This window comes from Ornithodoros turicata, chromosome 1, assembly GCF_037126465.1.
Source record: "Ornithodoros turicata isolate Travis chromosome 1, ASM3712646v1, whole genome shotgun sequence".
Classification (NCBI taxonomy): domain Eukaryota; kingdom Metazoa; phylum Arthropoda; class Arachnida; order Ixodida; family Argasidae; genus Ornithodoros; species Ornithodoros turicata.
Genome location: NC_088201.1, coordinates 27,000,506 through 27,012,794, shown reverse-complemented (window position 1 = coordinate 27,012,794; position 12,289 = coordinate 27,000,506). Strand labels below are relative to the sequence as shown.

General features: G+C 47.8%; 1 protein-coding gene across 1 annotated transcript in view; it reads left to right on the top strand.

The window, feature by feature from the left end:
* The window catches only part of LOC135377744 (ras-related protein Rab-22A-like), a 32,813-nt gene extending 27,559 nt beyond the window's left edge, over window positions 1-5,254 (top strand). Inside the window, exons 9-10 of the mRNA XM_064610388.1 lie at window positions 738-830; window positions 4,943-5,254. Coding sequence (XP_064466458.1) covers window positions 738-830; window positions 4,943-5,034 — 185 coding nt within the window. The 3' untranslated portion in view covers window positions 5,035-5,254. The remainder of the gene's footprint in view (window positions 1-737; window positions 831-4,942) is intronic.
* The last annotated feature ends 7,035 nt before the right edge of the window (window positions 5,255-12,289 follow it).

The window sequence follows — 12,289 nt, the reverse complement described above, 5'->3', positions numbered from 1 at the left end:
TGCATTCATCTATTCTATTATAATTAGCAGAAAGAGTTACCAAGATAACTTTCTTAAATCTAGAGATTTCTGTCACACAAGCATATGAGGTTAAATGGAAGTGTATTCTGAGGATCATTCAGGAGATTCACAATATTCACACATAGATCTTCAGACATTCTGATCATTCCTTGGGCATTGGTGAGGGTGCTGTGTTTGTCTTAATTGTTAAATCAGCCTCTGCAATTTACGTTGCGCCGTTCCTTCGCATTATATTTGACATGGTAAAAGAACACACAAGGACAAAGCACACACGGACAGCATTTAATTAGCAACCGAGGTTTGTTCAGAAACAGTTGTTGCCTGTGACTTTGCAGACTAGTTCTCGTAATGTTCCTGGATTAACCTCAGTTGAGAGTTGAATGCTGACCGTGTGTGTGTGTGTCCTTGTGCATTGTGTGTTTTACCACGACGAATTTCAACCATCACACTCTTCACGTTCCGGCACTCCTGCATTATATTGACTTAGAGCAAGCTAGTTGTCGTGGACCAGGAAAACTTCTCTGTGGTGGCTGTGACCACTGTTTCCCTGCAGAAGCTTTTGCATTCCTCATTTTTGAATCCTGGTTGCAGGAGTGAGACTGCTCCCATATACAGTAGAGGTATTCTGTCACAGCTGGTGTCATCATTTGTTGTAGAAAGTGTGTTACACTCATTAGTATACCTTTGATTACATTGTCTTATGATGTTCATTTCAGTGGGGTCATCGTATGCAGAACAGATACATGCTGCTTTTGTAGAAACAAGTGCAATGAAGTCTACAAATATTCAGGAACTATTTACAGGAATTGGTGAGTGCATCAACATTTAGGATACGTGTAGCATTACTAATAGTTATCGTATAAACAAAAAGACCGGTTATTTTTTTTTAAGTGGGTGTGAAAAAGGAACCTTACATTATAAGCAACTACAAGGGCAAATCAGAAACAACCAGACTTGATTTATATTTCAAAAATTTAAATATTTACAGATTTGAAACCTAATCACCATTGAGGTAGTTTTGTGGTTGCAGTTTTGGTGTGAAGCCATGCACATAGCCCAGTGCTGTTTCCACTGACAGGAACATTTTTCATTTTTCGGAGTCATTTTTCAAGTCTTTTTTTTTTGAACCAGCAGAGAGCTGCCTCATTACTAGAGAGCTGATTTTAAGGCGCTAAAAACATGAGTTTTAGGCGCGCCTAAAGAGGCACTAAAAAAGGCCAGAAAAGGCATAAATTTTCTTAGAATAGGCACGATCAATATTGCACTACCAGCACTACGAGTGATGCTGCCAGCATTGGTTGTTTTACGGTGACATACCACTCTATCGCGTGCACTTCGGTGACAGTTGCTGCTCAGAAAAAGTATGTTTCTATTATAAATTCTGATGTCATTCTTCGGTTGCACTGCAAAGATTCCACAGAGCCAGCGAAAGAAATAGGAAGAAAAAAATCATGGTCGATCCATCGGTGGATCAGCTGGAAATGCGTTAGCATTAAAACTTGAAAACCATTTGGGAACTCGCCTTCACAATGCTACACATCCCTTCAACGACCCTTCACAAACGTTACACAACCCTTCACACGACCCTACACAACGCTAATGCAGGACAGCATTTCCAGCCAAACGAGTCTTTCTGGCTTACTCCGTTTCAGCTTGGCGACGCCGTCTCGCAGCCTTCTTTCACCGCCGCTCCTTTGCGCAGCGTTCCTAACGCATGGCGCGTCCACGCAGACACATCTCAACCTGTGAACCACCACAGTTGCACGCTACACTGCAGAGTGCCGACGCCGTGGCCGCGTCCGACACTCCACGCGCCCTCGCCTTCCCTCTCCACTCACCGTGCCATGCGGACAGTGAGACCATGCCGCAATTCCTGCGTAGCAAGGACTGTAATGCTAATGCATTAAAGGGGTGTTCAAGTCAAACCGGGACTTTTCATTTTTCGCAAAAGTAAAATGAACTTACAGGCAAGAAATTAGTTTTATTTTTCAACGTAATCTCCAGCTGCACTAATGCACTTGTCCCAGCGTTTCACGAGGGCTTGGATGCCAGCAGCATAGAAATCCTTACCGACGCGTAGCAGCCATGATCGGACCGCATTCTTGACCTCGTCGTTGCAGCTGAAGTGGCGGCCCCCAAGGAACGCCTTCAGTGGCCCGAAGAGATGGAAATCGCTGGGGGCGTGGTCTGGACTGTAAGGGGGATGTGGCAGCAACTCCCAGCCAAGTTCCTGTAAGGTGCGTGTCGTGAGATGCGCGGTATGCGGCCGTGCATTGTCCTGGAGGAGGAGGACTCCTTTGGTGATGAGGCCCGGCCGCTTTTGCTTCAGTGCCTTATGCACATCCCTGAGAACCTGGCAGTAATATGCACTATTGATGGTGGTACCACTGGGCAGAAAATCAATATGAACAATGCCAGCCTTGTCCCAGAAAACCATGGCCATGACCTTACCCGCAGACGGGGTGCTTCGGAACTTCTTGGGAGCTGGCGAGCCCGGATGCTTCCACTGTTTTGATGCAGGTTTAGACTCAGGAGTGAAATGGTGCACCCACGTTTCATCGCATGTGATGATCCGATCAAGGAATGACTGTCCTTCAGTGTCGAAAACGGTACCTTAGCTCTTGGGAGATTTCCAGTCTTCTCTGCTGGTCAAACACGGAGAGCTGCCTTGGGACCCAACGGGCACTAACTTTCCAAAACTGGAGGGGTTCATGAATGATAGTGTTCAACGTTCCCACAGAAGGGTCCATCTTTCGAGCCAGTTCGAGACATGTTATCCGTCGGTCCTTGAGGATCAGGCGCTCCACAAGTTGGATGTTCTCAGGAACTCTGACACTGGGCTCTGAGCCGCCCCGGCCGGGATCGTCCTGCACTGATGTACGGCCGTCTCGGAACTGTTTGCACCACTCAAACGCTTTGCTGCGGCTAAGTGTATCGTGGCCATACTGAGCCTCAAGCCTTCTGTGAATTTCAGATGACTTTACGGCTTCATTCACGAGAAACTTTATGACAGTTTGCTGTTCGATGTGCGCGCTCACCTCGTTGTCGGCCATCTTGTCCAGCACGTGTCTTCTGTTTTGCACAAACTTTGGACCACCACGTGGTGAACGCGGAGGCCTGTCGCGTGTGAAAATGACGAAAAAGAAGTAGCGCGAGCCATTTGTACACTCAGGAGACAGAAAGTCCTGGTTTGGCTTGAATACCCCTCGTACTATGGAGATTTTGGGGTCCACAAAACCGCTCTGATCACATGGCAATCTTTATTTTGAAATTGAACTCAAAGCACCGTGCACGCATCTTCTTATTGAAAGTGTGAAGACAGTAGAAAACAAGCACCATTTCAATGTGCTCCGCTGTGAAATTCTGTTGCCTGTCACTAATTGTCCTACGTGCCAAAAACGACCTCATGACGTCGACCGATTTGACAATGCATGCCGGTACCAACACAGGTACTTGTGAGGGATATCGTTGGGAACAGAAGGAGCGTTACCACCAGAGCTCTAAAGTAACTCATTAAAGGTAATTGAGTTACTGTAAGCAATTACTTTTTGTGTTACTAATTAGTGTAACCCACTACTTTCTGAAACGTGTATCCATAACTGTATTATTACTTTTTCGAGTAACTTGTACTCTGAGGAAAGTTATTTGCTCAATCGAATTTCCATGCAAGTGTTAGGTCCTGGGGTGGAACGTTAGAGTGATTCCGATGACAGCTTTCAAAAAATGTCCTGGTGTTAAGAACAAATTTATCAGCATTATCAGCTTGACTGCCAAGAACGTTCTGGGTTGTTTCAGAAGTTTGATTTCAACAAGTATTACATATGACACTGTTGTGTCAAAGTTTGACATGTGCAACCTTGAAAATGAGTAACTGGAAGTAACTGAGAAGTAACTCAATAACATTTCACGAGTAACTGTAACTAACTGAGGGGTGTTTCTGTCTAAGTAACTTTTCCTGTAGCTTCGTTACTTTTATAGTGATGTAGCTGTAAGTTAATTACACTTTGTGAGTAGCTTATACAGCCATGGTCACCACTAAGCACAGCTGCGAGGGCAGACGTGGTGTTACACCGGGTACAAGAAATACAGGCCAAAAATAATATACTTTCTGTCACAGGGGGAGACACTTGCATTCTGTGAGGTAGCGTAGCGAAGCGTGTCCTCGTTTTTCGTTGCAAAAACTATGAAATAAACATGAACTTGCAAGAATTGCCCCTTTAGGCACTTACCAGCACCTATTTAAAAAAAAGGCAAAAAAGGCATTAACATTAGGGTACTAATAGGTCTCCTTCGACCTGATTTGTGCTTAGAACATAAAAAGGCATCATCTGTACCACTCCCAACGAAAAGGCATGTGCCTGGAAATCCACTCTCTACTCATTACATTCGTCTGAATCTCCGGAATGTCCTGAAATTGTTTCCTTTCAACTGCATTTTGATTTTTGGAAAAGGGAAAATTTCCAGAAGGTCGCAAAAGAAGTGACAGAAGAAGCACTGATAAAAATTGTACAAAAGCAAAATGCAGTTGAAAGGAAAAGTTAAGAATGTTCGGGAGATTCAAGCGAATGTGACGGGACACCTCTTTGGTCTTTACAAAGAAGAGTCTAAAAAATGTTCTGGCCAGTGGAAACAGTACTGTGCTAGGTGTATGGTTTCCAAAGAGGACTGCTTCGATGGTGACGAAGAGTCAAATTTGTAGGTATTTTGTGCACTTTGAAGCATAAATCTAGCCTTGATACTGTTTGACCAGGGCCTCATATTTGTTAGTCGCCAAACATTGAGGTTGCTGTCTGGCAACATGTAGCATGTCACATGTACGAGGGGAAAGAGCATGTGCAAGCAGGTTTTTGCTTCAATGCATGCATGTTTCTTTAGAACCTTGAAATTTACTTTTATTCCACTTGGCACCCCTACTTTCTAGCATCCCGGGTCAACAGACAAGCTGGTCCTTCCAAGCCACAGCTGAAGATCCAGCTGAATGAAAATGCGAAACCTAAAGCGAAGTGCTGCTAACGTTGTGAAAGCACCCACGTCTACTGTGCTTTAAACTCGGACTGCATTTACTACAAGCTGAATAGGCTGTGTGGTTCATGGCATGGTCACTGACAGGTTGTGATGTGCGCACATGTTCGAACCTGATGCTGTCCTGCAATTTTTTTATTATTATTTCTAGTGATATCCAACTGACTGCTCTACTTCAGAGTGTAAAAGGTCAATATATTTTAAATTTTTAGTAGTTTCGCATGTCTGCATTCTGTTTTTGGCAGTTTGGTGCTGCATCCTTTTAACATCAAACAAGCAAAAGTAAAAAAGCAAAAGGTAGGCCAAATTAAGGAGTGCTATTAACAGATGTACATATTTAACTGTGTGATGCCGATGCTTGTCATACCTGTTTCAGTTCTTGTTATCTTCACTGTTTATATAGTAAAGGTTTACAATTTTTCTTGAAACATGATGAGGCAACGGAGACACTGACAGAGGACGCACATGGACACTGGACATGGACACATGGACGTTACGCTAGCAACCGAGTTTATTAGAACAAAACGGCAACGACTAACCTGGCAAGTCCCTCGCCACAAAAGGAGTCTCCGTAGGAGATTACGGATTGCTGGCTCACATTATTCTGGAAGAGGGCAATGAGAGTCGCTTCAACTATTTCCTGCCCACGCCGAGAAGGGTGCCTTCTCCAAGAATAATGTGACCCAGCGATCTGTAATCCTATCTCCTACGGAGACTGCTTTTGTGGCGAGGGACTTGCCGGGTTACTCGCTGCCGTTTTGTTCTAGTCAACTTGGTTGCTAGTGTAATGCTGTCCGCGTGCGTCCTCTGTCTGTGTGTCTCTGTCGCGTTGCTTCATCATATTTCAATGTACCAACCAACAAGCTCTACACCTTCTCGCACTTGTACAATTTTTAGATAGCACTATGATTGAATACAGCATTTTCAGACTACTATAAAGATTTCAAAGTACTCAAGTATGAGCTTTATGATTCTATCCCTGTTATATCATATTATAAAACACCAATGTGCATAATTCGTTTGATCCAGCAGATGACAAAGCACACTCAGTAGCAGCGAAACTAAACCATCCAATATACTGTGCCTTTCTGCTCATAATCACGCTGCACCACTGTCCTTTGCGCTGTTAGAAGAACAGTGATGTATACTGTGCAGCTGTATGTCTGCACCCCTGAAGATAAATTTTGAATGCCTGTATGCTATATGTGAAACTTGCAAAGTGCCAAGGGAAACAGTATTTTCCAAATATATGTCTGATTAGTACTACTGGTACGTGTGGTATGTTGATTATATATCTTGTTTGATTTAGCTAGTCATATTTACTGCAGAAGTAAGTGTGAAGAGAAAGGTGCGCATGTGATAATACATGTGACGTCCATAGCAATTTGTACATAAGGACATGCAACACAAAAATCTTGTCTGTATGTACTCTATTTTGTATATTTTACAGTTTGATGGAAATGAAATGTAGTATGATAGGGAACGAAGTTTCGCACAAATGTTATGCTTTTTTTGCATGTTTTCAGTCTTTGTAATTGGGTCAGTTGAAAGATAATGAATAGTAGGGTCACATTGATGGTGTTAAGGCAGTCCCTCCTATTGCTCGGCTGGCATTAGTATGTTTGGGATGTGAAAGGCAGACTAGGCACATAGGAGCAGATTTCATGTAACAGCCTCTCTTGTAACCCAGGAGCTAGGAGCATTGTTTGTTTGGCTGTTTTAGGGGTAGCTTGACCACACAGGTACACAAAAGCATAAATTAGCTGATTCCTGTGCATATCTATATGTGCACACTGCACAGCTGTTTCAGCTTTATTGGGATATCATCAGCAGCGTGCACATAGGCAGAGTTCGAGTGGCTGGCATGGTGTTCTAAAAACTGCAAGCTTAGTGGAAAGCAAATAAACTATGCGACAGAGAAAATCCAAAGCTCAATAGCTTCACCATAGTAAATTAGTCTAATATATAAACATCACCATACCAGCACTAGACAGCTGTTTCTGGATTATTGATAATGCTGCCGTTCAGCTGCACAACTGTGTACCACTAAAAATTATGCACACTTATAAAATCTTCACAGTTCGAAGCCAGGCGACAGGAACAGAAGTTTTTGAAGGCTACTGAAGAATGAAGGCTATTGAGGGATGCTCCCTGTACCACAGTAACAGCCAGAATGACTGACGAAGTTACCCTGTCCAACATTTGATCAGTGATGATGATGTTTGGGGAAAGATGCAGTTAGCCTGCTCTGGGTTACGGCTTGTTGCACCAAGGGAGGGGGAAAACGGAGGGAGGGGAAGGACGATACTGATACAGCAGAGAAATGGTGCGGGGCGGGAATGATGTTGGGGGCAGTCACCCTGCTCAGGGGTGGCGGCTCGGTGCGCCCAAAGAAAATGTGCTGGGGGAAGGTTCTGGTCAGCCTGCTCAGGGTAGCAGCACGGTGCACCCAGGGAGGGTGAAAGAGGGAGGGGAGAGATGATGGTGACACAGGAGAGAGGGGGGGGTGCAGTCCCTCATGCTCTGGGATTTGGGTAGCCCAAGAGAAGTACCCACCAGAGACAACATGCGAGCATTCCTCAATAGCCTTCATTGGGGTGCTCCCCGTACCACGGTAACCGCCAGGGTGTTTGGCGAAGTTTCCCCGTGAAGAAAGGTGCGGGAGGGGGATTTTGGGAGAAGATTCTGTCTGCCTGCTCGAAGGTGGCAGCTCTGTGCACCCAGGGAGGGAAAAGAGGGGAGGGTGAAAGAGGGAAGGGAGAAATGATGGTGGCACAGGAGAGGGAGGGTGTGCAGTACCTCTTGCTCTGGGATTTGGGTAGCCCAAGAGAAGTACCCACCAGAGACAACATGCGAGCATTCCTCAATAGCCTTCATTGGGGTGCTCCCCGTACCACGGTAACCGCCAGGGTGTTTGGCGAAGTTTCCCCGTGAAGAAAGGTGCGGGAGGGGGATTTTGGGAGAAGATTCTGTCTGCCTGCTCGAAGGTGGCAGCTCTGTGCACCCAGGGAGGGAAAAGAGGGGAGGGTGAAAGAGGGAAGGGAGAAATGATGGTGGCACAGGAGAGGGAGGGTGTGCAGTACCTCTTGCTCTGGGATTTGGGTAGCCCAAGAGAAGTACCCACCAGAGACAACATGCGAGCATTCCTCAATAGCCTTCATTGGGGTGCTCCCCGTACCACGGTAACCGCCAGGGTGTTTGGCGAAGTTTCCCCGTGAAGAAAGGTGCGGGAGGGGGATTTTGGGAGAAGATTCTGTCTGCCTGCTCGAAGGTGGCAGCTCTGTGCACCCAGGGAGGGAAAAGAGGGGAGGGTGAAAGAGGGAAGGGAGAAATGATGGTGGCACAGGAGAGGGAGGGTGTGCAGTACCTCTTGCTCTGGGATTTGGGTAGCCCAAGAGAAGTACCCACCAGAGACAACATGCGAGCATTCCTCAATAGCCTTCATTGGGGTGCTCCCCGTACCACGGTAACCGCCAGGGTGTTTGGCGAAGTTTCCCCGTGAAGAAAGGTGCGGGAGGGGGATTTTGGGAGAAGATTCTGTCTGCCTGCTCGAAGGTGGCAGCTCTGTGCACCCAGGGAGGGAAAAGAGGGGAGGGTGAAAGAGGGAAGGGAGAAATGATGGTGGCACAGGAGAGGGAGGGTGTGCAGTACCTCTTGCTCTGGGATTTGGGTAGCCCAAGAGAAGTACCCACCAGAGACAACATGCGAGCATTCCTCAATAGCCTTCATTGGGGTGCTCCCCGTACCACAGTAACCGCCAGGGTGTTTGGCGAAGTTTCCCCGTGAAGAAAGGTGCGGGAGGGGGATTTTGGGAGAAGATTCTGTCTGCCTGCTCGAAGGTGGCAGCTCTGTGCACCCAGGGAGGGAAAAGAGGGGAGGGTGAAAGAGGGAAGGGAGAAATGATGGTGGCACAGGAGAGGGAGGGTGTGCAGTACCTCTTGCTCTGGGATTTGGGTAGCCCAAGAGAAGTACCCACCAGAGACAACATGCGAGCATTCCTCAATAGCCTTCATTGGGGTGCTCCCCGTACCACGGTAACCGCCAGGGTGTTTGGCGAAGTTTCCCCGTGAAGAAAGGTGCGGGAGGGGGATTTTGGGAGAAGATTCTGTCTGCCTGCTCGAAGGTGGCAGCTCTGTGCACCCAGGGAGGGAAAAGAGGGGAGGGTGAAAGAGGGAAGGGAGAAATGATGGTGGCACAGGAGAGGGAGGGTGTGCAGTACCTCTTGCTCTGGGATTTGGGTAGCCCAAGAGAAGTACCCACCAGAGACAACATGCGAGCATTCCTCAATAGCCTTCATTTGGGTGCTCCCCGTACCACGGTAACCGCCAGGGTGTTTGGCGAAGTTTCCCCGTGAAGAAAGGTGCGGGGGGGGGGGACGTTGGGAGAAGGTTCGGTCAGCCTGCTCGGGGGTGGTAGCTCGGTGCACCCAGGGAGGGTGCAAGAGGGAGGGTACAGATGATGGTGGCACAGGAGAGGAAGGGTGTACAGTACCTCTTGCTCTGGGATTTGGGTAGCCCAAGAGAACTACCCACCAGAGACAACATGCGAGCATTCCTCAATAGCCTTCATTGGGGTGCTCCCCGTACCACGGTAACCGCCAGGGTGTTTGGCGAAATTTCCCCGTGAAGAAAGGTGCGGGGGGGGGATGTTGGGAGAAGGTTCGGTCAGCCTGCTCGGGGGTGGCAGCTCGGTGCACCCAGGGAGGGTACAGATGATGGTGGCACAGGAGAGGAAGGGTGTACAGTACCTCTTGCTCTGGGATTTGGGTAGCCCAAGAGAACTACCCACCAGAGACAACATGCGAGCATTCCTCAATAGCCTTCATTGGGGTGCTCCCCGTTCCACGGTAACCGCCAGGGTGTTTGGCGAAGTTTCCCCGTGAAGAAAGGTGCGGGAGGGGGATTTTGGGAGAAGATTCTGTCTGCCTGCTCGAAGGTGGCAGCTCTGTGCACCCAGGGAGGGAAAAGAGGGGAGGGTGAAAGAGGGAAGGGAGAAATGATGGTGGCACAGGGGAGGGAGGGTGTGCAGTACCTCTTGCTCTGGGATTTGGGTAGCCCAAGAGAACTACCCACCACAGACAACATGCGAGCATCCCTCAATAGCCTTCATTGTGATGCTTCCCGTACCACGGTAACCGCCAGGGTATTTGGCGAAGTTTCCCCGTGAACAAAGGTGCGGGGGTGATGTTGGGAGAAGGTTCGGTCAGCCTGCTCGGGGGTGGCAGCTCGGTGCACCCAGGGAGGGGAGAGATGATGGTGGCACAGGAGAGGGAGGGTGTGCAGTACCTCTTGCTCTGGGATTTGGGTAGCCCAAGAGAACTACCCACCACAGACAACGTGCGAGCATCCCTGAGTAGCCTTCATTCGGATGCTCCGTGTACCACGGTAACCGCCAGGGTGATTGGCGATGTTACCCCATGAGGAACGATGTGGGGGGATGTTGGGAGCAGGTTCAGTCAGCCTGCACGGGGGTAGCAGCTCTGTGCACCCAGGGAGGGAAAAGAGGGAAGGGAGAGATGATGGTGGCACAGTAGAGTGAGGGTGTGCTGTCCCTTTTGCTCTGGCATTTGGGTAGCCCAAGTGAACTACCCACCACAGACAATATGCGAGCATCCCTCCCTGGGCCTCATAAAGTAAAAAAGTGACATTTACTAGGCAAAGTAGCCTTCATTCGGATGCTCCCCGTACCACGGTAACCGCCAGGGTGTTTGCCGATGTTACCCCATGAGGAAAGGTGCAGGGGGATTTTGGGAGGAGGTTCAGTCAGCCTGCACGGGGGTGGCAGCTCGGTGCACCCAGGGAGGAAAAAGAGAGGAGGGTGAAAGAGGGAGGGGAGAGATGATGGTGGCACAGGAGAGGGATAGTGTGCAGTCGCTCTTGCTCTGGGATTTGGGTAGCCCAAGGGAACTACCCACCACAGACAGCACCCGAGCATCCCTCAGTAGCCTTCATTGAAAAGACAGCAATATGAGGCAAGGCCATACTGGTGAGGTGTTAGAAAGGCATAGCCGAGATGATCCAAACCTCATGACAGCAGTTGTGTACGACAACATGAGACTGGATGACAGTCGGACACAGTTTAGTAGCCGCTAGCTCTAGTTGACCCCAAGTGACTCCAGACGCTACTCCATCCCTGTGGGACATTACCGTGTGTACCGCGGTATACAGGGTGTCCCAGAAAACGTGTCATTGAATTATAATAAAAAAAACTACTACGACTACGACTACCGCAACTGGGGTGTAAGTACATTATTAGCGCCTCTCAATAACGTTATTTTACAAAGTAAATGATTACTTACTCTAACAACAACAATAAGTACATGATGATGATAATGACATCGGGTGCTGAAGGTGCGCTACCCTATCCTATGTTGGAACAAAACGAGAATGGGGATTTATTTATTTTGGCAGGAAGGCCAGGCGGGGAGTGGTTATTGTGGAAGAGTAGAAAACTTAACAAAATTATATCTTATCTTGTGGGGCATCGTGGTCAGAAAGGAAATCACAGCAGAAAATTACATCATGGCAAAAGTTGAGTAGCACAACGAAGTCCCCAAGGGTAGCACTGTGGTGTTTCGAATTATCGTTTTATTTGATCTTTATACTATCCCGGCCGAAATACATGCGTCTCGAACCGGGTTATTTATTTATTTATTATATTTCTATTATTATTATTATTTATTACACGTGTACTGCCACCCGACTCCGCTCAGAACCAAGGGTGAGCCGGCGGACGCCCGTACGGACAGCGACCTAGAATCACGAAGTCGAAACCACACTTCTCGAGTGGTCAAAAATGCCAGAGCCGCCAACCTGCCAGTCCATGCACCCGCACTGACTGCAAAAGCGCAACAACGGATGGCTCCACCCAAGGCGTGTGGCGCCCAACAAATCCCCTCGGCGAACTCAGCTTATGTATTTGCACCCAATAAAAGGGTTGCCAGGTACTAATCTAAGCTTTATTTGCTTACTTTCCATGCACTTTCGTAGCTACACTCGCTGTTTTCGTGGCACTTCCGCTTATATCGAATTCATTCCTCGGTCCCGTTTCGTTATAACGAGGGTCTACTTACTTATGATATTTTGGCCTGCCAGTTCCCTCGTTGCTTGCAAGTATTTGTCACTTGAAAATTAAACTTTTCATCAAATTTATACGCAGTGAAGTTGTCCTGAAAGGACAAACTTTATGGTAAAAGTGGTTTCGTGTAGGGAATGTTAGACACTGCAATTTGTACCCGCTACTTGCA